At 41.2% G+C, this 25,804-nt stretch overlaps 1 protein-coding gene across 1 annotated transcript; it reads right to left on the bottom strand.

The window, feature by feature from the left end:
* Positions 1 to 25,536, bottom strand: PLEK (pleckstrin). Its single transcript, XM_042932519.1, has 9 exons — positions 25,401 to 25,536; positions 15,550 to 15,705; positions 15,120 to 15,301; positions 13,437 to 13,528; positions 10,327 to 10,511; positions 8,447 to 8,551; positions 3,883 to 3,966; positions 3,140 to 3,209; positions 1 to 1,741 (listed from the first exon to the last, which is right to left on the bottom strand). The coding sequence occupies exons 1-9, from the start codon at positions 25,440 to 25,442 to the stop codon at positions 1,605 to 1,607; spliced, it is 1,053 nt and encodes a 350-aa protein (XP_042788453.1). The 5' UTR covers positions 25,443 to 25,536; the 3' UTR covers positions 1 to 1,604.
* Positions 25,537 to 25,804: the final 268 nt, after the last annotated feature.

The raw sequence follows: 25,804 nt of genomic DNA, 5'->3' as shown, positions 1-25,804 counted from the left end.
AGATGTTAAACATGGTCATGTTTGTTTCAAAACATAAAGTTGACTCCATATCAATAAATACTTTTAACACTGAATATAGAAAAACTGTGCATGTTCTAAAAAGACAGCTTACTAAAGAATTGGAGAAAAGATAGCCTTTTACCTCTAGGCCGTTGATAAAACCATTCAGGAGTAGAAATAACCTCAAGGATATTATGTGGAATTGGGGGAGGGAAAGAGAGGAGTTGATAAAATCAGAAAGAATTTTCTGCTCTCCTTTTCTCACTATAGCCTTAAAGTTAGAAATCTGAAGTTGGAAAATGCACCTTCACATATATACCTGTTTGGGGGTTTTTTGTTTTTGTTTTTGTTTCTGTTTTTGTTTTTCTCACTTTAGGGTTAGAATCACTAATTGGTTGACAGGGTCAAAAGTTGAAACAGGTACTCAATTTGAATCTAGATCAGATCACTCGGGTTGGTAATGGGTTCACAAGGCCCCATGGAGGCCAAGCAGGAGCAGCTACAGCTTGTGTCTAAACCTCAGGTATTACCACAATATCATTAACTGGAGAATTAAAGGTGCTGCACAATGTTGATGGCCACCTCAGTGAGCTCTGTCTAGACTTAAGTCCTCTCAATGTTATCTTTGTATAAGGCCATCATCCAATCTTCCAGCCTTCGGTCCAGTCCCTGCAGCCTCTAGAACTGGAGGCTATACATTAGCTAGCCAGCCTCCAGACCCCTCACCCATGGAGAGAACCCATGGAGGGAACCCATCTGGCTACTTTTTTCTGCAAACATTCAAACGAAAGAGAATCTCAAAGATTTGGAGCCCACCCCCACCCCCACCCTCAGTTACAGCCAATGGTAGATAGAGAAATGCTCTGGGAAGGGACAAAAACACACCCATCTCAGGTCAGCATTGGGTGGGAGTAGAATATACCTGCTCTGGGTGGCTTCTGGGCATGGAAAAGACCCTCAGCTACTCCTGGCTTCCTTGGGTCATTTTCTCAGAAGGTATAACTCTCCAGGCTATAGTAAGTATAGAAGGCTTCAACCTAAAAGACAGCACTGTGGCACTGGTTTTCAGGAAGTTTCTGGTTTGAGTGAGGAAGGAAGAAGAAAGTCCTCCTTCATTCTGATACACAATCTAATGGCCAAGAGCAAGAGAAGGTGGTGAACAAGAACAAAGGAGGTTTATGCCTAGTCCTTTAAGTATAGATTGGGAACAGTTTTAAAGAGCAGAATATCTCAGGTTCTGAAGGCCAGGACTGAGCCTAGCAGGGACACTAGCCGGACAACTAGACACACTTCACTTCTATGGGTATTAGAATCACAGGGCTTTTGGTTTTTAAGCTCAGGCCTGGAGAGATTAAGCAGGGAAGCCATGCCACACAGCTTATTATATCTGCGTGGTGGGACACGGAGAGGTTTCAGAAAGCAATGTGATTGGTGCAAGTGAACAGGACGTGGCATGTGGTTAGTTCTATTCAGAACCACTGCAGACAAAAATTTCCCAGCCCTGAGCCCTTTATCATCAGTCTGTTGCCAGAAGTGGACAGGTCCTAGGCCAAGCTTATCCACGGGGTTCCCTTGGGAGAGTGATGATGGGCTGCAGAAACATCTCACTTCCCAGTCCGAGAGGCCACCTGGATGGCTTTGATCCACTCGGTGCGCTCCTTGGCAGTGGCCGCTTGCAAGAAATAATGAACTTCATCAGCTGTGATGATCTCAAAGAGGTTTTCTTCTTCGCTTTTCCTGCCTGGTGAAAAAGAAAGTGAGCGACAAAGTGCATGCAGAGACACTGCCTGGGCACCCTCCTTTTGCAAGGAATGAAATTTTTATTTTTTTAGTATCATAAGAAAATTAAATATGTGGCTTTCAAACTTATCATCATTGTATGATCATATATCTTTATTGTATAATCAAACATATATAGAGTATGGATATATACTATAATATTCTACAGTATTCTAATACTATATATAGATATCTAGATAGATATAGTATGTATATAGATAGGTACATAGTATGACTGTGTGTGGTATGAGTGTGTGTTTAAGAAATAAGTAAAATACTCGACAGTTTACAGTTTCTTTTACAGTTTATGAGCAAACTAAATTTCCTACTGTTGCATACCAATTAATGAGTACCTCTATGAGAGCCTAATGAGTACTTTTCCTCTGCTCGTAATATAAGCCAAAGACTGACCCTAATATATTAAAATTAAAAATAAAAACAAAAATCCAGACCCACTTCCGGTAAAAAATACAAGCTTGAACTTGTTTTTATCAGGGGCTAAGTTAGAGTCTGTTGAAAGATCGAAAGGCAGTTAACTGGCCAATAGCGCGACAAGACTTAAAACATCCACCTCAAATCAAAAATCGTAATTCCATAAGAAGAAGACAATGAGCAGATACAGGAGTAGTCAAAAATCTAAGCTTTTGCAGCTGTAGTGTTTTCCCATCAGTCTTTATAACATCATAAACCCAAAATGACATGGCAAAACCAGGGTTGGGATGTCTAAACCACATCTCCCCAGTGATACCCCTCATCTCTGCATCTGTGAAGTCAGTAAACACCAGCATGGCTATTCCATTCACCACATCATAGACTTGTGATCTAGGACCCAGAGGTCACTGGTGCAACCCCTCACTCCAGAGGAGGAGCTAAGGCCCAGATTCATTAGGTGGTTCACCCTAGACCATGCCACTAACCGACTAGCACAGACATAACTGCAAGCCAAGTGCACTTTCCACTCACTGCACTGTCTCACTGCACAAATGTTCCTTTTGCTGTGGGAGATTTCCTGGTCTGGATATGTAAAAGGTCCCCCTTTAAGGAATGCCATAGCTCAGTTACAGGCATCAGGAGGTAACAAGTCTCTCCATCCAAGCCAGTTCCAAGGGGAAGGTTTTTCTCAGCATTGCTCAAGGATTTGCTCAAGTCATCCACCAAGCCACTCCTCCTCTCCAAGGCCCAGAGAGACAGGGCAGCATCTGGGAGAAAATAACTCTTGTTTTCTCCCAGGTTTCCAGACAGAAATTCATTCATGCTTAGCCCGATTGATTAAGTCAGTTATTGATTGTTGTTGGCTCAGGATGCCCAGGTGTGGAAAGGAAGCCTGAATAACCTCTCTCAAACAAAAATTCATTCTTACCATCTGGGTTGCTCTCCACTGAAGTCACTACACAGCCTCTCAAGTGAATTGCTCCCAAGGGATCTTCCCCCTAGAGAAGAGAGGAGCCCTCATGTTATGTTTCCAATGTACAATGCACGAACATACCTTATCCTGTTGGTACAAAAGCCATACAGACTCACTCTGGTGTAGATTAGGGCACCCCAAATGGGTAAGAGTAGAAGGAGACTAAAGAAAACCCCTTCCTGCCCTGTAAGCAGGGTCTGTAAGCCCTGCACTGTAAGCAGGGTCTGAGGACCCAACCCAGATGGGTTTGTCTTTACGCTTTAGAGTTGACTCCTTTTATTAAGGAAAAGGCCCTCTTCTGAATAAACAACAGCCCAAATGGCTGGACTTAAACAGTGCTCTCATCCAAATTGGCCCAGAGGAGGAATTATCACTGTTTTTCATATTAAACCAAGAGCAATGAATTGGACTGGTTGAGTCCCTCTGAAAGTATCAGATCAGGGCAAACAAAAACAAATGAATAACAATATAGTGATATTTTCTTTCATCCCTGAGCTTGTGCTGGCCTCAAAGCCTAAGACTGCAGATCTTTGCAGTTAAGAGGGGAGAGGAAGAGGTAGAGGAGAGCAGGAGAAAAAGAAGTGGGAGGGTAAAGAGGAAATGGGGATATAAACAGAGCAGAAAGGAGAATGGAAAGCCCAGATAGCAGATGCAATGGAGGTCTGAGTGCAATAGATTTGTTGACCACAGGATCTCACCCCAGCAGGGTCATAGTAGTGCAGGTAGGCAGGGTCTTCTCTCAGAATGAACTTCCTCACTTTCCAGTTTTTCCTTCTGTGCCCCTATATCCAAGATCAACATAAAAAGAGGCATGGTGAGTTCTTAGCATCACTCTGTACATATAGTATCTACATAGTAAGCTTTGTTGAACTGAAAAAAGAAAAAGATGAAATACCAACTTCAGGAAAACGAGGTCCCAACCCAGGTCTTTGTCAGGGAGATAGCACTACGGCCAGTGAATAGTTTGGATGTTATGAAATTATGGATTAATTATTTCTAAGACTGCCTTCCAGGTTTAGTATTACATAAGACAATATTTTATACAATGTACCTACATGGTTGTTAGGTAACATGGAGGATATAAAGAGGTTAAGACATAGCTCTACTCTTTAGAGCTATAGTTTACAGTCTATGTGGAAATATAAAACAGCAAATGTCCAAATCAAGTAATTGGTATAGATAAAAGATTTCAAGGGAATTAAATGTGGGATATGTCACTGTAGGTTTGGGATGTCAAAGAGAGCCTCTGCGCTTAACCACAGAGGGCACACAGGAGACAGATGGATGGGAAAGAGGTGGGTGGAAAGACTTGACAACAAAAAAGCAGCAATGGGAATACACAAGGCATATGCAGACATTAATGAATAAGACCAGTCCGGCTAGAATGCAGGGTTCATGAGGCATGTTTGGGAAAGTGGAAAGAGACTTAAAAGGTGGGGGTTGTTGCTGATGGCTTCTGAGTCAGAGGTGAAAAGATTACAATCACATTTTAGGACGATTAATATGGCGACCACATGTAGGATGGACCAGCTGGCTAGGTTAAAGATAAGCCAGGGAGAAGATACTAAGGTAAAAAGAAGTTCATTAGGAAATTATTGCAACAATCTAAGCACAGAATTATTAGGAACTAACATCAGGTAGCAGCAATGGAAGCGGGAAGGAATAGTCACTGTGACAGACATGATGAAAACACATAGGAACTGGGCTTTCCCAAAGAATGACACCATCCAGACTGTGGGTTTGTAGGGCAGGATTTATGTTTTGTTGACCTTTGTTCCTCCAAAGCCCAGCCCTATGCCTGATACATAAAATCTCACCCTGGAAGCTGCCATATATCTGCTTGTAATTTCCTTGAATTATACAGTTTCTTCAATCAGCTTATAATAATTTTTTTTAATGTCATGGTAAACCTAATTTCATTATTTCCTCCAGAAAATTCAAATGACTTAAATATCTCCAGAAGAAAAAAAAGTGTATATTAGATTAGATGATATACAGTTTCTGTCTTGCCAATATGAAGCATATCATTTAATTCTAAAGCACCATATATTGACAAGCACATATACAAATTTTCCAATATTTTTTACTGTGCTCCTATAGAAAAAAAATGAAACATTTATGATTTTAGCAAACAGTGTCTCCTTCATGATGCCAAGTCTAAGGAGTTTAAAGGGAGCTTTCAAGAATGAGTCTAAGTTATATTGGCCAAGGAGCTCATCTCCAAAGAGGCTTTTACTTGCTTGAAGGATGGAGCCAGGAATCCTATAGAGTCATATGGGAGAACAGACAATATTTCTATCTGTTATATCATGTGTAGAATGGCTTCTGTATCAATTTCTAAAATTCTTTTTACGAATTCTTGTTCTTTGCCTTAGGTAATAAGATGCTAAAGCTTTTGCCTTACACCATTTCTACCTGACCTGTGAACACACATTTCATGATCTCTCATGCAATCACTGGGTGAATAACAAGTTCTTGTGAATCAGTGGAAGGGGAAGATAATAGGAAGAGGTGAAATCAGCCAACCCTGGTCAACTACCTATTGCCTTTAAGCTCTCATTGACATCACAATGTGACTCACTGAAAAGCTTAATGTTAGTAAGTGGGTCTCTGGCCATCCTTCATGTAATGAGTATTTCCTGGGGGATTTTAAGGAATGTGTGCATGCCCGGGGTTTCTAAGAATTGTTGCTGATCTGCCAGCCACTTATATTCAATTTAATTCTCTCTACAAATGTTTATTATCTATTATAGACCAAGAAGGATGCTGAGCTCTGCAGAAGATATGAGAAAAACATATGATATATTGTCCCTCCTTATCAAAAAATCTATACATAGTTTTGAAACCAGATATTTTGTTCATTGTCATAACAGAAGGAACTATTTAAAAAGGGATTATATTAAATATAATTCACTATCATTTATCCTCAAATTTACTACATCCCCCAAGTAGAATTATTTTCTCTGGGATGGGAGAAGTGGGAAGAATTGGGTGGGAGGGAAGGACTGGCCTCCAGTTGAACACAGCTACTTCCCGCCTGTGAGGTGTGGGACACAGGTGCCCTTTTTCATGATAAGCCTTCTACACACATTAACCCTGCTAACTCCCAGCAGCAGACACAGAGTGGTTTAGCTTTGTGACACTTGGAGAAATTTTTTTAATTCCTTCACGTGATTGTGATATGAACCAGGGTTATAAACCACCAAGCTAAGAGATTGGAAACATTAAAGGGGGCCATCAATCAAAATAGAAGAGGTTTCTTTTCCCTCTCACTCCTGCCAAAAATTAGAGGAAAGAATATTGTAAAAAAAAACCAAAATCTCTGAATGCACATAGATTGTTGTTTTCTTCATAGTAAAAGGAGGCTAAGAGGGATTACTATATTATAGTGGTATTTTGATAGCAGGATAAGTTAGCTTTGAAGAAAAAGGCTGGCTCTGTGGTTCTCAGCCTTGGCTACACACCAAAATCACTTGCAGAGCTTTAAAATCCAGAGACCCAGGTTTAATTGGCCTGGGGTGCAATTTTAACAGATCCCTGGAGGACTAAAATGTACACCAGTTGGGCCAGCTAAAACTAAATTGCACTTATCAAAAGCCAATTAAAGGAAGGTGAGGAAAAATACAGAAGTAAGTCTACTTCAAGTCCCCATTATCTTCAACACACATTCAGATAACCATTACCCTCAGCCAAATTTTTGACCAGGAATATGAGGATGTTTGGCAGAACTAGAGGAAGTTTGCAATAGGCAAACTCTGGCCACAGACAATTGCCAGAGCCTTCTCTATAGAAGGCTGGCCCTGCTCCTATACTTCCCCTTTGATCTAGTCAGTGGTCACCCTATCATAAAAGTTATTAGAATAGTCTGTGAATTCTTTTTAAATCCTTGCTGAATTATCTTTTAGGATCCTGTTCTCTCAAAACCTAATGTTAAAGTAAGTGTTTCACACTAATGCTCCCCTTCCCTAGTAAAACTCAAAATCTATATCTATACCTAATCTCAACTAGTTCAAATTTCTTCTTTTTAAATGTGAGTATATGGTCAACTTTGGTTCTTCCCTCTTCACCTCAGTTCAAGTTCCTCTCATGATGTAAGTCAAATCTCAGTCCCACAGTTATATACTAAGCAGTGCCTTTAAGACAGATCACAGCACAGCAAGGAAGTTAAAACCTCGGCCTTATGAAGCAGCTTTGGTTTCTATGATACCATATGCTAGTATCAATTTTTTTCACCCCGAATATTCTCATGTCTTCCTGTTGCTTTTTCCTCTACCAGGTGTTGTCCCTGGCTTCCTCACTTAGCCCCAGCCCTTATATTCCCTTACCTCTTGGCATTCTGTGCCTTAGCACCTGGTAACTAACTAGAGCTCTCCGGTTCACCCCTGCCATTGCTTCCCAGACTGACAGTGGCCTGTGACTGTGGAGACCTGGTGACTGCATATGATTCCCACGCCCCCCCACCCAGGACTGAGTGCATGCCACCTGACTGGATCTGACATTTGTCTGCTGCAGCTCCTGCAGAGTTGGCTTCAGGCATGTCATGGATTTGGTCTCCCCATGACCTACCCACGGTCTAGAATATGACTTCCTTGCTTTCAATGGTATGTAATGTTCCTCTTCTGAGTGTGGCCTATTCCTGTTTCCTGGTCACTTTGCAAGAAGGAGGGATAGGCGAGTGGAAGTACTTTTACTGTGAAACATCTCTGTTTTTTGGATGGCACCTTTTAGACAACTGATTTCTTCCAGCTAATGAAAAGGTCATTATTATTTTTTTTGAAACATCTCTTTTTCCCCTGATATTCATAAAAGAAGAGTTTCCCCAGGCGCCTGGCTCAGTCCGTTAAGTGTCTGACTCTTGATTTCAGCTCAGGTCATGATCTCACAGTTCGTGGGCTCTGCACTGACAGTGAGGAGCCTACTTGGGATTCTCTCTCTCTCTCTCTCTCTCTCTCTCTCTCTCTCTCTCCCTCCCTCCCTCCCCCATTTACACCCTCTCTCTCTCTTAAAATACACAAATAAACTTAAAAAAAAAAAAAAAAGAAGAGTTTCCCCATTTCAAGGTGCATCTTCTACTCTACCTGCCTCAGTCCTCCTGTCCTAAAGTCACTTTGATCATCTACTTAGCTTTTTGTCTTTCACTCTGCAGGGCTCATTTTCTAGTTGAGTATTGGCCAAATGAACCAAATACTATTTGGTTAATTTAGAAATTAAAAGAAACTGGTAAAGGGGAAAAGACTGAAGAGAATAGTGGTGACCACTCACCTGTTTCAGTAAACATCCTTGCTTGATAACGACCCCTCTGAATTCTTCTTTCAGAATCACATCGTCATCACTGGAATTCTCTTCACAGAAGAACCCGCTGTCTGGCTGTTGGGAAACCAAGCAGTAAGTTTGTTTTACCAGTCTTAGGCATATGGCTACTTGTACCTTCTCCCCTCCCTTTCCCCTCCAGCCACTGGGGTGGTTTCCTTTTCTCCTTCCTACTGTGGTTCATATCCTGACCTAAACTCTAAAGGTTGTCCTTGGTTAGCTCATTTCCCCTCTTCCTGTTTCTTGTCTCTAGATGCTTGTTTCTTGTTTCTAGATGCTCCACTCAAGAGTGATTTTGTCAATATCCTTTCATCCTCTTGGGTTCTGCAAACTGTATTCTAAGTCTAGCTCAGCACATTTCTTCCTTCAAAGCCTTCCTTCTCTTGGCACCTCATGGCCATATCCTTTAAAGTAGAGTTAGCTAATTTATAAGACACTGCATAACACAATCTCCATTATGACCTTTACCACTCAGCCCCTTCCACTTTGAGAAGACTGAGAACATGATGTGTCCAGCTTCATGTTCTAAGGTCAAGAGCAAACTGGGCCTTGCTCAGCTATAAGCAAGTAATGAACCATACAGAGGAAGAAGAGCCACTCTGGTGGGTATTTTTAGAATCTCACATTTAAATGGCTATAAACAACCAGACCAAAGGTCTAGAAAGAAGAAAATACTGACAGTGGAACTTCCCCCAAAGTGAAATGAAACTCTCTTGGGGATATTCACTTCATTTTTGTAAGAAGATAGTTCCCTTAAATAGCTTCCTACCTTTTATGCCCTGACCCCGAATTGAAACAAAACTGCCCAAAATCCCCCTAGAAATCCACTGTCGCTGGTTTTCTTATTTGGCCCAAGTTTAGGTCCATATTGTGCAATATAGTATTTCCCAATCTGTGGTAAGCATACATGGAGGTAAACAAGATGGTTGGGGGAGGGGATGTGGATGAACACATTTTGTGTTAAGAGTAGCGTATTGTAGGGGTGCCTGGGTGACTCAGTCAGTTAAGCATCCGACTTCGGCTCAGGTCATGATCTCATGGTTGAGCTCCACGTCAGGCTCTGTGCTGATAGCTCAGAGCCTGGAGCCTGCTTCGGATTCTGTGTCTCCCTCTCTTTCTGCCCTCCCCCTGCTTGCACTCTGTCTCTCTCTCTCTCAAAAACAAATAAACATTTAAAAAAATAAAAATATATATATATTTAGAAAAATACAACCAGCACATTGTGATTTTACAGATCTCCCTCTAAAAAGGAAGCTCCCTGAGGGCCGCAGTTTTTGCCCATTATTTTTTTTTTTTTCACCACTGTATCTCTTCTGTCTAGGAGAGTGCCTGGAATGTACTAGGACCTAATAGGTTTTTATAAATTAATTATTGCTTAGAATAAGAATAAAGTTTTGGGTGCCTGGGTGTCTCAGTCAGTTGAGCATCCAACTCTTGATTTCAGCTCAGGTCATGATTTCACAGTTTGTGAGATTGAGCCCCATGTTGGGCTCTGTGCTGAGCATGGAGCCTGCTTAAGATTCTCTCTGTCTTTCTGTCTCTCTGTCTCTGTCTCCCTCTGCTCCTCTCCCCTTCAGTGTTCTCTCTCTTTCTCTCTCTTTCTCTCAAATTAAAAAAAAGAATAAAGTTTTAAAAGTCACTTTAAAGGAAACTATTCAAGTAAACAATATTTTTCTTTAAAGTGGATATAGCAGGCATTGCAGAGGTGAACAAGTCTCTACAGGGCTGGGCCCTTTCTTTTGCACACATGGGTATGAACTAAGACCAACCTAGAATCTGTGCAGGGCAGCCCTCATCACAGGAAGAGTAAAGGGGTAGCATATCTCACTTACAAAGTAGTAGAAGGCATCAGGGTTGTCCAGGAAAGGGTTTTCAGCAGTTCCATCCACTGCATTCTTGGACAGTTCTCCAGCAGGCTGCAGGTACCCTTCATTGAGCAGCGAGGAGGCAATCATGAGGCCTTCCTGGCGATTCCGAACAGACTTATTGGAAACCAGCCAATCGATGACACAGTTGCCTGGATGGGACCATTAGAGGGAAGGTTAACACTCCCTACCAAGTTACCAAAGAACAAGCCACTGATAGTCACCCCTGAAGAGCTCTAGAGCACCCAAGTGTCTCACTTGTCTCATCTTCCCTGTTATTCCAAGAAGGAAAAATGAAATCAGCAGGATAAATACTTCTACATGCTCCTTAAGGAGCAATCCATACATCAGAGAAATAGGTTTTACAAACTCACTCATTTACTCCACTAATGAATTGACACTTATTGAGCATCTACTAGGTGCTAAGTGCTGTGATGGATATTAGGGATTCCCCCTCAGGGAATCTAAAAGGGAGAGATGGGATGTACTTAAGGATTGTAACAAGCATTCTGCTATGGATCAATGCAGTTCAGTGGAGCTACTAGGTCAAATCTGCAGGAAGGTGTGGAAGCGGGTGGGTAGGGCGGGGGGCTGGTCTACGCTGTTGGGAAAAGATTCATAAGGGAAGTGGCATGGGGCTCGGGCTTAAAACATGAGTAAAATGTTTTGCCAAGCACATAAAACAGGGTTGAGAGGAACCAGCACAGGCTGATAAAGCAGCAGCATGGGAACAGAGGCCCACAGGCATGAAGCAGCCCCTTTTGGGGGCAGAGGGTAAAGTTGGTGGAAAGAAGGTGAAAGAAGACAAGAGAGTGAGGAAGACACAGGGTGAGTGGGAAGGCTTAGATGGCATACTAAGAAATCTGGCAATGAAGGGGCACCTGGGTGGCTCAGTCAATTGAGCATCTGACTTTGGCTCAGGTCATGCTCTCACAGTTGGTGAGTTCAAGCCCAGCGTCAGGCTCTGTGCTGACAGCTCAGAGCCTGGAACCTGCTTCAGATTCGGTGTCTCCCTCTCTCTCTGCCTCTCCCCCGCTTGTACTATGTCCTTCTCTCTCTCTCAAAAAAATAAACATTAAAAAAAATTGTTTTAAAGAAGATAAAAGGGAATTGACCCATCATTTGGATTATTAGCAGGCTACAACTTTGAAGCTTTACATGAAAAATGACATATTCTGTATAAATGTAGACAACCAGGGAGCCAGCGTAACAGGCAATAGGTTCCCGGTCATCAAAGCAAGAGCAATAGGATATACTACCTTTGAAACATTGGTTAGTGAGCCTTCCATGAATATCATATATGAGACACTTTTACCCACTTTTATTTTGTAGAAGGATAAACTAATTAATACTGCATTTCTGCTGTTAAACCTCATAGTGACCCTATGAAAGTGCTAGGGGAGTAATTACAGACCTCATTTAACAATGAGAAAATTGAGACTTGGAGAGTTTAAGTGACCTTAGGCCTGAGTTACACCAGCAATGACCCTTCACTCAAGTGTTCTAACCCTGGAGTCCATATGTACTCAGCCGGGCATGCTGAAGCTTGAAAGACAAGTTCAGTCTTCCTTTTGTCCAACATTCCAGGTCCTCCATCACTTTTCAGCAGTGCCTGAGTCCCAGTCTCTGCCATAGTCTTGTTTCTCCGCTGAGACCACCTGACTCCCACAGAAAAACTTGATCTACCTGAATTTCTAGAACTAATACTGACCTTCAGTGGGGAGGACTTATGAAGTTCTAGCCCTGTACTCTGGGACTCAGTAACATACACAGGAAATAGGTATGGCCTGGACCTTGCCCCCAGACCTATTTCAGAACCTCTTCCTTGTCTCCTTTGCTAGAGGCTCTGTCTTAGTGACATCAATCCTGCTAGAGTTAGGGCCCTGCCTTCCTCTTGTCAGCTTCCCTTACCAGTGCCCATGGCTTGGTATCTTGATTCCAAATTTCAGCCCTGACTTTTCTAATGTTAACAGGCTACAACCTTAACTCTCTGAGGCTGATTCCTACGGGACACTACCCTGCTACTGCAGATCACACTTCCTGACTTTGTCCTGAATGGTTTTTGTGAAGTATCTATTGATTGGATATCCCCTCAGATTCTACATCGGTTGTATCTTCTCAGAGATTTTCTCTCTTGATCTTTTCTGTCACCATAAATAAGGCATGCTCAGCTTCTGACAACCTAATCCCAACTGCGTGTCCCATTTAGCCCCCTAATGAACCATCAGCCCTGCTAGGCTGGTCATTTTCTTCTTCTGGATGCATATTCCGTATATCTCTGCCTCATAACTTTGTCCTCACCATACATAATGAAATGCCACCCAACTCTTTGAGTAAAATTTAAGCCTCTACTTCTATGAGTCTCAACAGCCCCCTGAGTTCTTTCTCTTTTCTGGACTCAGAATTGTCTGTTCAGACATGTGACTTCTTAATTATAAAAACCACCCTGAGACCTCACACCATATGGTATTTACTGTATACCAGGCACTGTTCTAAACATATTACAGAGAGCCTATGAAGTAGGTGCACTGTGATTATCGCCATTTTATAGACAAGGAATGTGAAGCACAGAGAGGCTAAGTTATTGGCCTAAGGTTTTATAGCAAGTAAGTGGCCGAGCTAGGATGTTAACTAAGGTAGTCTGGCTCCAAAGAATATGTTTTTAACCTCTATGTCATCCACCTAAATTTGTGACACTTAATGCCGGATCCTGTGCGGCCTCACACATCTCTAGTATTGTCACTTAAATCTTACATTGTATACCTTGATTCCTGTTTATCAACTTATTCAACTCTGTGTCTGTTTCAACATAATGCCATTTATTTTGGGTTAGAGGTAGAGAGACCCTTTGACTGATTAGCTGGAACTTCCAAAACTTTAACTTGAACAGCATAGTTCTTTTCTGCCTTTCCTTCTGCTTCCACCCTGGGGACATTCAATTCTCATGTTCGCCAGCCTGAGTTCTATGACCCCGTTCACCCACCATGCTTCATACACCCTCCCACACATAAGGCTGAGCGAGAACTACATATTGCCTTCCCCAGCTGCCCTATTTCAGACCTGCCATGCCTTTTTACCTGTGAAGCAGTGATTAAAAATCTTCTTGTCCTTCTCTAGATTCAGCTCTTTTATTCCTTTTTCAGTGTCTTTCATGGACAGATACAAGGCACTGTGCAGACATGAAAACAGATGGATGAGTGGGGAGCCTTTCAGAATGGCAAGTCCTCTCTGGAAGTCACCACCTTGGAAAGGCCTGCCATGATCACAAGTTTCCCCCCTCCTCAGGTGGCCCCTGAGCCTGGTCTCTCCACTGGATCAAAAGTAGTTAAAGGGCTGGGTTCATATTTGTATAACTCTGTGGCCTATACAGGATTCAGCAAAATGTGCTGGGAATGTATTTAATGTCTGTTACATTAAGAGACATTAAGCTCTTTGAGCTCTTTGGTGATATAACTCCTAGCGCCTGAAATAGAGTTGCCCCAGTTAGGTGCCAAGAGGAGAGGTTCCTGGGGCCAATTGTTCATACACATTCTAGGTCTTTAATTGCCCTCAATCCTCATGTCTTACTTCTTTAAGTGTCCTTCAAGAGACCATCTGTTGTAGATATTTGCCTCCAAGAAAGAAAATTTGTGCTAAGCTTATCTCTTATTCTAAAAATTATGAGAGATGACAAATTCTCATTTTTGGCCTTGAAGTAATAAACCAAAGATGGCCTTATCAGAGAAATTGCAGACAACAAAACAGAAGACCGTTTTTGTTTATCCTGTGGCACAAACATCATCCCCACATAGCACTGACAGCTGTGGCTGGAAACATGGTCACTTTCAACCCCTCCCAGCAACTACAGCTGGACTAGGCACTGCCTCTTGGGTCTTTACCAAAAGCTTTATTGGTAAGAGAAGGTGCTCATTCTCACCAAGCTCAAAGCGCAAATTTTATTAAATCCCTGTGATATGCCAAGTCCTGTGGTGGGCTTGCATAAGGGGTTTCTTCAGTCCCCTCCCAGAAACCCTCGCCATTTTGTAAACAGAATCCTTGTTGGACATGTTAAGCAACCAACATGGAATTCTTCCTGGCAGGGCTCCCATTTCAGCGTATGTCCAACACAAAAGCAAAACTAGCAAGAAGTGAAGAGACTCCTAGGGAAAGAGGCTCTTGTGGTAGGAGATGTGAAACATTCAGGAAGGAAGAAACCCTGTTCCCAACCCCTGTCAGAGGCAGAGTTTACCTGTGAGCCTCTAAAAACCTTTAGGTAACAACTCTCGCCTGCAAGTCCAAACCAGCCAACAGAAAAGACCATTTAAACCAAGTCAGGGCACCAATGACTTCTGCCCAGGATGGTTGTTCACCCTGGCTGGCTCTTGCTGGCTGTGTAAATGCATGAACTTGAACTTGAAACCTTACTTGCCTTTTTCTGCCTATCTAGAGATCCTGAACCTTTATTTCAAGACTAACTTATTATAGCTACTTCAAAAATGCAAGTATGCATTCTCTCTCTGTCTCTATCTCTCTGTCTCTCTTTCTACCAAGGTTGCACAAAATGAGGGAATTTATACTGCATTAGGCTCCTCTCCTCAGCTGCTAGGCCTTGGAGAATCTATGATCACTCCTTCAGACTCATGTAAACATCTCAGTATACCAAGTGCCAGCATCAACTTGGAGGAGTGGATACAGCCTCCAAAGCAAGCCTTGGAGCAGGATCTGTTGTGAGATTTCCATAGCGAGGGGGCACGAGGGTAGAGTGAAGCAAAGAAAATCACCCTAAGTCAACGGTTTCTGGCAGTCGAATGGACCTCCTGGTAGATTTCCTTGCAAACTTCTGACCTCCTTCAATGCATTTAATGGCCTTCTTGATGTCTCGAACCCAAGCATCTCTCTCCTCCAGGAAGGCTGCCTGGAAGAAGTGGTCCTGCTGTTTGGTCGTAGTGATCTTAAACACAAACTAAAAATCAAAACACATCCCATTAGGAGTGATTCCTTTCAAAGGTCTGAGTTCCCTTAGAAGCACAGTAGTTGAGTCAACCCCATTCTGGAAGTGCTCGGCCAACAGAAACCCAAATGCCTAGGGCTGAGTATGGGTGTTGGTAAGAAGAACAGACCCAGGGAGCACCATTCACATTGTAGGCTACACACAGGGTCAAATGTCAGAGCATTACAAGGTGTTCATCATGGCTAGGAATGTTGACTCACCATCCTTTTGCCAAAGTCTTGACAAGGACTAGTCAGTGTGCTTCCTTTCAGGGGGATCATTCCTTTGGGGCTGTTGTCACTTTTCTTCTTATAGAATTCAATTCCATCTTCTAACAATACAACCCACATGGGTTTCCAGGTGTTGAACACACTTCCCTGTAATGAAACAAAAAGAGCTGTGCCACAATGTCTTCTAAAATGGTTCTATAGATGGTGCACAGCTTGGTAAATAGCCTAGTTTTGGCCAGTGTGGATTCAGGTGATGCACGTTGGTCACACGACCAGGCTGGTAGGAAAGCAGCCTTCAGGGGAGAAGGGGACTGCCATTCCACTGAAAACTTTAAAAAAAAATTTTTAAGATAAAATATATACACCTCCATAGGCAGGCCTTAAGCTTCGCATGGGCCATTACCAAGGGAATATGGTATGGCTCTCTAACCCCCTTCTTGTGCATTTCAGCCACAGAAAGCCTTATTTTCTGCTCCCAACTCTGCCCACTGTGTTCATTCCACTTAGGGACTGCAAATAGATTCTATCTCAAGTATCAAATCAGTTACTGAATAGTAACTGATGCCTGAGGCCAGACTCACTGGAAAGGTACCATAATCCAATAGCTGTTTTGACTATGGGCATGGAGGCCATAAATGGTATTGGCTAGCTGTGGTTACTGCCATCCTTTGGTCTAATCAGATTTTATCTGAATATGAACATCAAGAAGAAACTCAGAGAGCAGCCTTGTGTATGAGCATAGATAAGCTGTATGAAAATCACTTGCAAAATCATCTATAATACAGTGAGACTACCCACGTCAGTGTGGCCTTAGGAAAATCCTTATTTAAAATGTTGGGGTTAATGCCAACCACCCTTGTAGCAATAAATTAACCATTCTGACTACATCAAGAAAGTCTCTCTTTCTTGTCCATATTTTGGGAGGACTTTGGAAAAGGAAGAGGTTCTTTGCCTCTCATCTTTGAACCCATGGTATCACCTTGTCATGACCACCACAAAATAGAATTATCATCCAGTTCCCAGCAGATCCTGCTGCTTATCTTAAAATACTAACAGCTTCTATATAAAGGTCCAGTTGCCCAAAAGGAAGACTATTTATACAATGAAGATAAATACTTGGGGGACTATCATTTTGCTTGTTCATGTGTTTCCTTTGTTTTAGTTACTGAAAAAAAAATTTTTTTTAATTAGAACACACTATCTCTCTTCTGCACAGGCAGAATAACTGTCCATACTGACACTAGATTATTTCTCTTTTTAAAAAATGGGCAATGCCAGACACTATGCCGATACATGAAATAATGTCAATCAAATGCCTATCCGTTTTACATCTATTTAAGAGAAACTCATATTCACATTATAAAAAGCCCCTCCTATAAATCAGTAAAAAAATACAAATGACCTGTTTTTTTTAAATTGGCAAAGGACTAAAAGAGGCATTTTATTAAAGAGGATATCCAAAAAGCCTCTGAAAATGTGCTCAAAATCATTTTTTACTAGGGAAATGCAGGTGAAAAGCAAATGAGATACCTCTGCACACCCATGAGTGTATCTAAAATTAAAAAGATTGAGAAGGGCAAGATTTGGAAAGGATGGTAACTGGAACTCCCATACCTGACTGGCAGGAGTGCAAAATGGTACATCTAATAATGGAAAACTATGGAGAATGTCCTAATTCTTAGAAGATAAATGTTGAAGTATTTAGGTGTGAAGTAGCATGATGTCTGCAACTTATTCGCAAGTATCTCAGTATAAAAATATGTGTCTGTATTTATACAGAGATACAGAAGCAGGGAAGAGAGAGCAAAAGCACCCTTGCGTTAACAGGTGATAAATCTAGGTAAAGAACATATGGGTAATCCTACTATTTTTCCTATTTCTCTGTGGGTTCAAAATTTTGCAAAACTTGAGAAAACTTAATAAATAAATGAACAACCCATGACACTAATATATATTAAAATTTGGGGGGCACCTGGGTGGCTTAGCTGGTTAAGTGTCCAACTTGGGCTCAGGTCATGATCTCACAGTTCTTGAGTTCGAGCCCCCTGTGTCAGGCTCTGTGCTGACAGCTCAGAGCCTGGAGCCCCCTTCAGATTCTGTCTCCCTGTCTCTCTGCCCCTCCCATGCTCACGCTCTGTATCTCTCAAAAAAAAAATTTTTTTTTAATGTTTTTAATTTGGGATATACTTTTAGAGAAATATGGGAAGTCTATTTAATAAAAAAGTAAAATAACTAAAAGTAATCAAAGATATATTCACAGAGCTAGGAGTAAGAAGCTGGGCTAGATTAAGGAGAAAATGCCTTTCAAGTACAAAACTTTATATCCTACCTCAGGTCTCTCAAAGACTAATAACGGCCAGTAGTTCAGGGCTTTTGGCCTTGGAATTGGGATAAACTGGGAGAGGTCAGCCAGCATTGCATTCCTTCTGTAGAGAATTAAAATAAAGGTACTCCAGAGCCAACTGTTCAAAATGTATTTGGGCTTTCCTAATTCAAATGTAGCCTTAGGGACTCTGTCAACTTCCTCAGAGGAGAATGTGTCATCTGGGATTTGGGCTCGTTATACACAGTGAGGAGGCCAATATTCTGTGAAACAAAAGAAATCTGAACATTTTAAAAGTGGAAACTTTCTTCCAGGCTTGGCAGCAATTAATTAGGTGAGGGTGATGAAATTGTGTGTGATCTGTCTCCTCTCAGCTATTGCTGCAGCTTCTCGCTGGACTACACTGACAGCATCTCTCCTCAGCCACGCCTGCATTTACCCCTTCTGTCCCCAGGCACCTTGGTGCTCATTCAGTAGCACACCTGGAAGTGTGATCATAGGAACGTCCAGGCCAGAGAGGCAGTCAGGGTCATCTACCAACGCACTCATCATACAGGTAAGAATGTTGAGGCCCAGTTAAATGACTGGGCCTACTACACCTGACCAATTAATGCAGAATTGGGACTAAATCCAGGTCTCCTAATTCTCAATTTTATGCTCTTTCCATTTTCCCTAGATCCCATCTTCCTTTGGGTTCTTGCATAACTGTAGTTCTAGACTCTAAATCAAAATGCTTAGGCTACTTAGCTAGCCATATATATAAGCTCAAATATATATATATATATATATATATATATATATATACACACATATATATCATAAATATATAATATAATGTATATTATACAATCATAGTTATATATGAATAATCATAAAACATCTAAACCATATTACATCATGATTTTATAGATGTATAATAGATACGTTTTATGATTTCATACATATATATGGCATACGTGTGTTTTTTCCCATTGTAGGCCAAAACCTAAACTTTCATATCACAATGAGCTGGTTTCAGATGCTGAGTCAGATGTAAAATTTCCCAGTGAACAACTGCTCATTATCATGGGACTGGTATAGTTTAGCGCACAAGAGTCTGACAATGCATGACACCAAAAGAAGAAATCTTAAAAGACAAGAGATTTGGCCATATAAAAAATTAAACTTCTGTACATTAAAAAAAAAAAAAACCCTGCAACAACTGAAAAGCAAACATAAATGCATGGCTATTTATAATATATTATAATATAATTAAAGGTTAATATTTTTAATATAGTTTTAAGCCCTTTATAGTCAATAAGAAATATACAAACCCTCCCAATTTTTTTAAATGGGCAAACAATATAAACAGGCACTTCTCAAAAGAAGAAAAGCCTGGGGTGAATAAACATAAAAACGTACTGCTGCAACAGAATTCAGAGAAACACAAATTAAAATTGAAAAAGATATAATCTTTTTATTAGTAACTTTTTTTAAAGATGTATAAAATGTATTGGGGAAGATTTTGGGGAAACAGGCATGTGGAAAAAAAAAAAAAGGAGCTCTGTGAGTCAGCAGTTTGATGTAGGCTGCCAAAAAAACTCAAGTCATTGCAGGCTGTATAAATAGAAGCACAAGATCTAAAGTGATGAAAGTAATACTCTAACTTTCAATGGAGCATAACCAGTAGGTGACAATGGATCTGGAGCTGAATAGCCCAGGCTCAAATCCTGGCTCTGCCACATTCCAGTAATGTAACCTGGAGCAAGTTTTTAAACCTCATTTTCTACATCTGGCTAATGGCGATAATGCTACTTATCTATTTCTTAGTGTTATTGTGTTTTTATAAAATACTCCATGTAAATTGCTTTAGGGCAAGATCTAGAGCGCGGTAAACACCCAGTAAATACTACCTATTGCCTGTAATTCTGTGCTTATAGGTGCACCTGGAGAATGACCTTGAGTTCAGGAAACCTTAAAGCTGCAGATGATCCGGGCCTGTTGGCATTTCTCTCTTGGGGAATTGTTGGAGGAAATGCTAGGTTTTAGCCCAAAAGGGGACAGGCAGAGCAGATGAGGACTGTCCTGAAAGGTGTGGAACATTATCGTAGACTGTTTGGAGGCCCAGTAGGTGGAGGTTTCAGAAAAAAGTGGTTTGCTGCATACCTTCAGGGAGAAATTTTAATTAGTGAGTTTCCCGTCACAAGCAGTACTACAGCATGCTTGTTAGTGGTTTAGTAAAAGGAATGCAAGCCACAGATGGGAAAGTTCAATGAAATACTTTTTGAAGTATTCCTTTCAACCCTCAGATTCTACACATCTATTCCAAAACAAAAACAAAAACAAAAACAAAAACAAAAAACCCTGTGTCCCTTCTGTCCCTTATGTCTTCTATTTACAGATGCCCTACCAAACCTTGGGTCTTACCTACAAGCCAAAAATAAATACATCTTAAAAACATTTAACATGACCGTCTAAAAATGAATACTCCATTGAAAATTTTTTCTAATACTTCAAAAGTTACTATGATATGGAGCCCTGATTTCTCAGTTTCCACATGTCTTTTTCCAGGAAATTTCTTTCTTTTTGAGACATGTTCATTCAACAAATCATGATAAAACAGCTCCTGTGTTTCAGACACTGTCCTGAGTGTTGGGGTATAAAACTGACCAGGAGGCAGTCTCTGCTGTCAAACTGTTCCCAGTCTACCCAGGGAAGAGAGTGACCTTGAACGACAGCTCCAGTTCAGTGTGACCAGTGCGCAAACTGGGGCATACTTTGTTTTGTGTAGCTTCACTGAAGATTGCCACAACTCATCGCTGAGGGTTGGGGCAATCTGAATTTGGTGTTTAGAACCCTTCCTAAACACCTCCCACAGAGTGCAAACATCTCGTTTAACTTCTCCTTTCACTCAGACTTCTCTTTTCATACGTTGACGTGTGGCTGGAATTCAAAGGAAATTACGTTTTGAGCAAAACTGCGTATCTAACTAAAGCAGAACTGTGAGTGAGTAGGTGTCGTCTATTCTCCCACACTCATGGGACATGTTATTTTAAGTTGCTGTTGTATTAAATTAAGTCCTCATTTCTGGTACATCATAAATTGTATCATCTAGTTTTCCAAACTAATCCATGAAATCACTTGTATAACATCCCAGATAAACCTTCATTTTGTACCTATGTAAATTCTTTGAAGGCAAGGAAACTATTCAGTAGTATATTTTTTATATAAGTAAACCCTTCCACGTTGGACAATTTCTCAATAAAAACATATCGGGTGAGCAAAATAGAAATGGCACCGAGTGCTCAACAAAATGATTTCTTGAGTCCTAAGGATTTGGGTTCAAATCTCAACCTCGCCTCTCCCAGAATGTGTGGCTTTAGCCAAGTTACTTAGACATTAGTCTCCTCATCTGTAAAACGGACATGTTGCAAAGATTAAATGAGATAATATACTTAAAGGGCTTAGCACAGCGGCTAGCTTGTAGTAGGTGCTCAAAAAATGGTAACCACATAGACAGATTTCACAGTTTGTAGACAATACTGTGAAATCATTCTGGTATAAAGTTATCCTGGGCGCCACCCATCCCAGCAACAGTGCTTTGGAGAAGAATATCACTGCAAAATGAGCACAGGAGGGCTACAAGAAACATAGTTAGGCATGGCTCTTCATGACACTGAGGCCACACTGCTGACTTCAGAACAGCTCTGCCACATAATAGCTGCGTGACCTTGGGCAAGGCCCTCTGCCTCTCTTGTACCTCAGTTTCCTCATCTGAAAGGAAAGGATAATCGCTGTGCCCACTTTGTAGGGTTGTTATAAAGATTACATGCATTAGTACATCTGGTGCTTACATCTGTCTTTGCTGCACAGTGAGCACAAGTGTCAGCTGTTATGATGGAGATGAGTCAACAAATGAAAATTGCTGGGAATTATTTCACAGTAGCGTGTCCAGAAGACAAGGTAGCTGTACAAAAGGATGCCTGGGCTGGGACTCCTGACCCTTCTGCTCTCTCTTGCACCCGAGTCTTTCACCTTTCCACCACAGCTTTCTGCAGCCTTTTTCTTTCCTGCCCAAACACCCTTGTCCTTCTCTTTCCCACCACTCTGATTCCTGCACTTTCGCCCAGCCTTACAGGCCACCCCATCCCGAAGCCATTCTTGGGATCTGCCAAGCTGCGTGAAGTGCCTGCTAGTTGATTGTCGATCTGTCGACAGCGTGGTTTGCTCCATTAAACTCTAGGAATGAGGCTGATTTGGGACATGACTTAGTGGAGTCTAGGTTATTCATTGCGTGGAAATCTCTCCTCTCTCTTTTTTTAAAGCTATGATTGATTATAAACATATCCAAATCAGTAGTATGTTTTCAAGGACATCCAATGACATTTAGGTTTATTGGCTGGAATTAACCCCCAATCAGAGAGAAAGGAAGGTTGAGGTTACTAAACCCAATCTTGCCCACAGTACAGTTTGTCCAGGCTCTACTGTAGCTCTGGCAAATTCGTCTAACCTCCCTTTTGCTGGCTTGGGTAAGCCTGCCTTCAGACTGTTACATGGGATCAATGAGATGTTGGGTTTTGCCGTTACACAAGCCTGGATTTGAATCCCAGGTATTCCTCTTACCAGCTGTTTGACTGTGGGCAAGTCACTTATTCTCTCTGAGCCTTGGTTTTTTCATCTGTAAAATGGGGATAATGATACTATCTCAGAGGATGGTTGGGATTGAATGAGATCATGTTCGTACGGTGGCTGGCTGCTATATGGTCAGCTCCACGTGCTGTTTTTTTTTTTCCTTAAAGTCAAAAGTGGCAAGACTCTGAGACAAGCAAATCTAGGTCTTATTTAGAATGAAAAGATTGCAAAGTGCCAGAATCATGTATTTTCCTTCCTTCACATAACTATCATTTCTATGATAAAGAACTGAGGCAGGAGTTAAAGGAGGAAACCTGAATTGTAAAATGTGAGCAGTTATCTTGCACAAAAGAACAGCAGGGGTGCGCCTGGGTGTTTCAGTTGGTTAAATGTCCAACTTTTGATCTCAGCTCAGGTTTTGATCTCAGGGTCGTGAGTTCAAGCCCTGCATTGGGCTCCACTCAGGAACATTTCATAGTCATTGCCATTGACTGTTGACCCCAAGATTTCGGACTTGACAAAATTCTTGAACCACCATTTCTAATGTTGTATCTTGCCACCCCGAATTTCTTATCTCCAATAAAGTTATTTCACAAAACAAGACATAGGAAAAAAGATATTCTTTGTTACTACCCACATATCTTAAACTGGAGTAAATGGAGGGACTTCATATGTTATTGCTTATCGTGCTTTGATATCAATAACCATAGTCAAGACATCTAACAGCCTTGTCAGAGAAAGATTTCCATTGTCCTTTCTTCACTATTAACTTGGCAACCAACCCAGGCACCAGTACATATCCCCATTAGCATCTAGAAAAGGACCTTTGTTTACTGAAGTGTATATCAATACTGATATTAATAATCATGGTCACATACACATAGCACCTACTATGTGCTAAGTTCCTGACATATATAGTTTTTAATCCAAATGTGTGAGGTAACTGGAAGAAATTTAACATCTAAAAACATTTATAGGAAATTCTGGCTTCAGGTGTAGTTCTGCAGCCAACAAAGAGAACATTTCTGAACCAAGCATGTCTTTAAAATGACAAATAAATGAATCTTACCACAAATACTGTTCAAAAGGTCCCAGAGAAAAATGTAAAAATTATGGAAGATATAAATTGTAGACATGAAAATTATGGAAGATGGAAATTGTGAAAATATCTATATGAATTTTGACTATGCTTTTTTCTAGAGACATTTTCTAGATTGGCTTTTATAGGCAATAATCTGAGAGCATTACTCTCACTGACTAAAAACTATTTATTACTATAAGTCTGTAAGCTTGACAAACCTCCTTCATCCCCATTTTCTAGTGGAGCAGCCTCGCTTATTAGAAATTTAGTCTTCTGTATTTTTTGTAATTTGTGGAGTTTAAAATGTGAACATACAAACTTAATAACAGCAATTTTCATTGCAAAATGTTTCCATTCACTTGCTCTTGTCTGAATACTAGCCCCAGCAACCAGGATAGAAATGTCCACATTATTACTGGTTCTCAAAGAGAATGTTGGCACCTATTGCAAAGAATCCACATACACCTCTGTGTGTCAATGTGTGTCTTTTCCAAGGATGTTTCAAAGTAGCTAGAGATGTTCTGCTAGCTAAAGAGCCTATCAGCTGTGGACTCCTTTATTCTCCAGAAGCCACTTATAACTCTCACTGTCACAAATGCATTACAAACCGTATTTCAAGTTACACTTACTCTAGGAAAATCTTGGTGTACTGGACAGAGTTCAGCACAATGAGTCAGAAACCCAAGTCAGAGAGTGGGTTTCTAGTGTCAACCTCTGTCTTAGCCATGTGACCTTGGGTAGTCACCCGGCTTCCAGGTCTCAGTCTCCTCTTCTGGAAATGGGGTGTTGAAGCCAGGTGACCTGAAGTCCCTTCTAGCTTTAAATCAAAACAGAATCAGGCAGCAATGCGTGCTGCTTAACCCCCTCCGAGGTAGAACATTTTAGGCTAAAATGTTAAACCAACGAAGGACCTAAAACAGAGTCACTTTAGGTGCTCATTTGATTAACGAGCTGGGCTTCTGAAAGAATGTACTTAATTCAGTTCACTTCTGACACACTGAGCTTGCTTGGGTCATTGTGAGAGCATTTGTTCACGTAGGTGTTGCCCACAGGATACCAGCCCACCCTGTGTGTGAATTCACACAATGACACGACATACACCCAACATTAGGAGAAAAACAGTGCTAACAAAATTCAACTTCTCGATGCCATACCAGAAAGACTAAGTATTTTTTATTAAACTTGTCCCTATTTCCTAATCTTTAAAATCACTTCCTGCTACCTTAGCAGTACATTCAGAATGATGAATGAAGAGATTTGAGCCCAATTTCAGAAAAAAGATAAGGTTTTTTATGCACCAATTCTGAGAAGATGGCCCAAGAAATAAGCAACAATTACTGTGTCATTATATCATTTCTCTTTAATCCTTTTCTTTTGTCCTCTCCTCCAAAAACAAGTAAATAAATAAATAGGAGGAGGAGGAGGATTTAAGTTACAAAGGAATAGTCTCTGAGTAACCTGCATAGGAGAAGAGGGTGAGTCTTCTAGCATAATATACACATGTGGCTCGTGAAAAAAAAAATGCTCTAAGTCATTATTTAGGTTTTGCTTAGGCCTCCACCTCCCATATCCTGCAAACTGGAACAAACAAGATCAAACTGCTGATGCCTGAGCTAGATTAGTTCACCTTTAAGAAACAGAACGCCGTGGAACATGTGCTGGCTTCCCTTGCAACGGTCTACAGGCTGTGATGCTCTCCTATGTCAGCCCAATAGGTTCAGCATAAACCGTTCCTAAAGTGACTGGGGATGGAGAGTCCAAAGCTGGACACCGATCATCCCCAACGCTATTTTCAGAGATACCCTTGTACGTGGAACTTCTGCTTACCCTCTTCACAAGGTAGCCCTCCCTGATCCGCTTTGGCTCCATGCCGGATGGACAAACAGACAGCCGAGTCCACTCTCAGACAAGTGTCGTTAGAAGCTCAGCCTCTTCTGAGAGCTGAGGCAGTTGTGGGCTGCTTTTCTAGAGCGAGGTCCCTTTCACAATTTCCCATCTGCTGGCGATCGCATGATCACATCCTCTTCCTCTCACTGGGGTGGAAGACCAGAATGAGGAACTGCAGAGAGAAATAACCCATTCTTTGCTAACATCGAAGACTTACTAAAAGTGCAGTTGGGTTGAACATTTACCCCAGGTAAATTTTTGTTACCATAAACAAAACCATTCTTCTAAAGAGAAAAAAAATTGGTGAAAGGAAGAGGTAGATGAACAAGAAAACCTCATTTTGT

Source organism: Panthera leo, chromosome A3 (genome assembly GCF_018350215.1).
Source record: "Panthera leo isolate Ple1 chromosome A3, P.leo_Ple1_pat1.1, whole genome shotgun sequence".
Taxonomy (NCBI): Eukaryota; Metazoa; Chordata; class Mammalia; order Carnivora; family Felidae; genus Panthera; species Panthera leo.
This window is presented reverse-complemented; position numbering and strand designations above follow the sequence as displayed.

Excerpts from the sequence above, each read along its gene's own strand:
- PLEK (XM_042932519.1), bottom strand. The coding sequence starts at position 25,442 with ATGGAGCCAAAGCGGATCAGGGAGGGCTACCTTGTGAAGAGG. Across the intron at positions 10,512-13,436 it reads TTTTAATCACTGCTTCACAG|GCAACTGTGTCATCGATTGG; the intron begins GTAAAAAGGCAT and ends GGTCCCATCCAG. Across the intron at positions 3,210-3,882 it reads ACTACTATGACCCTGCTGGG|GGGGAAGATCCCTTGGGAGC; the intron begins GTGAGATCCTGT and ends TCTCTTCTCTAG.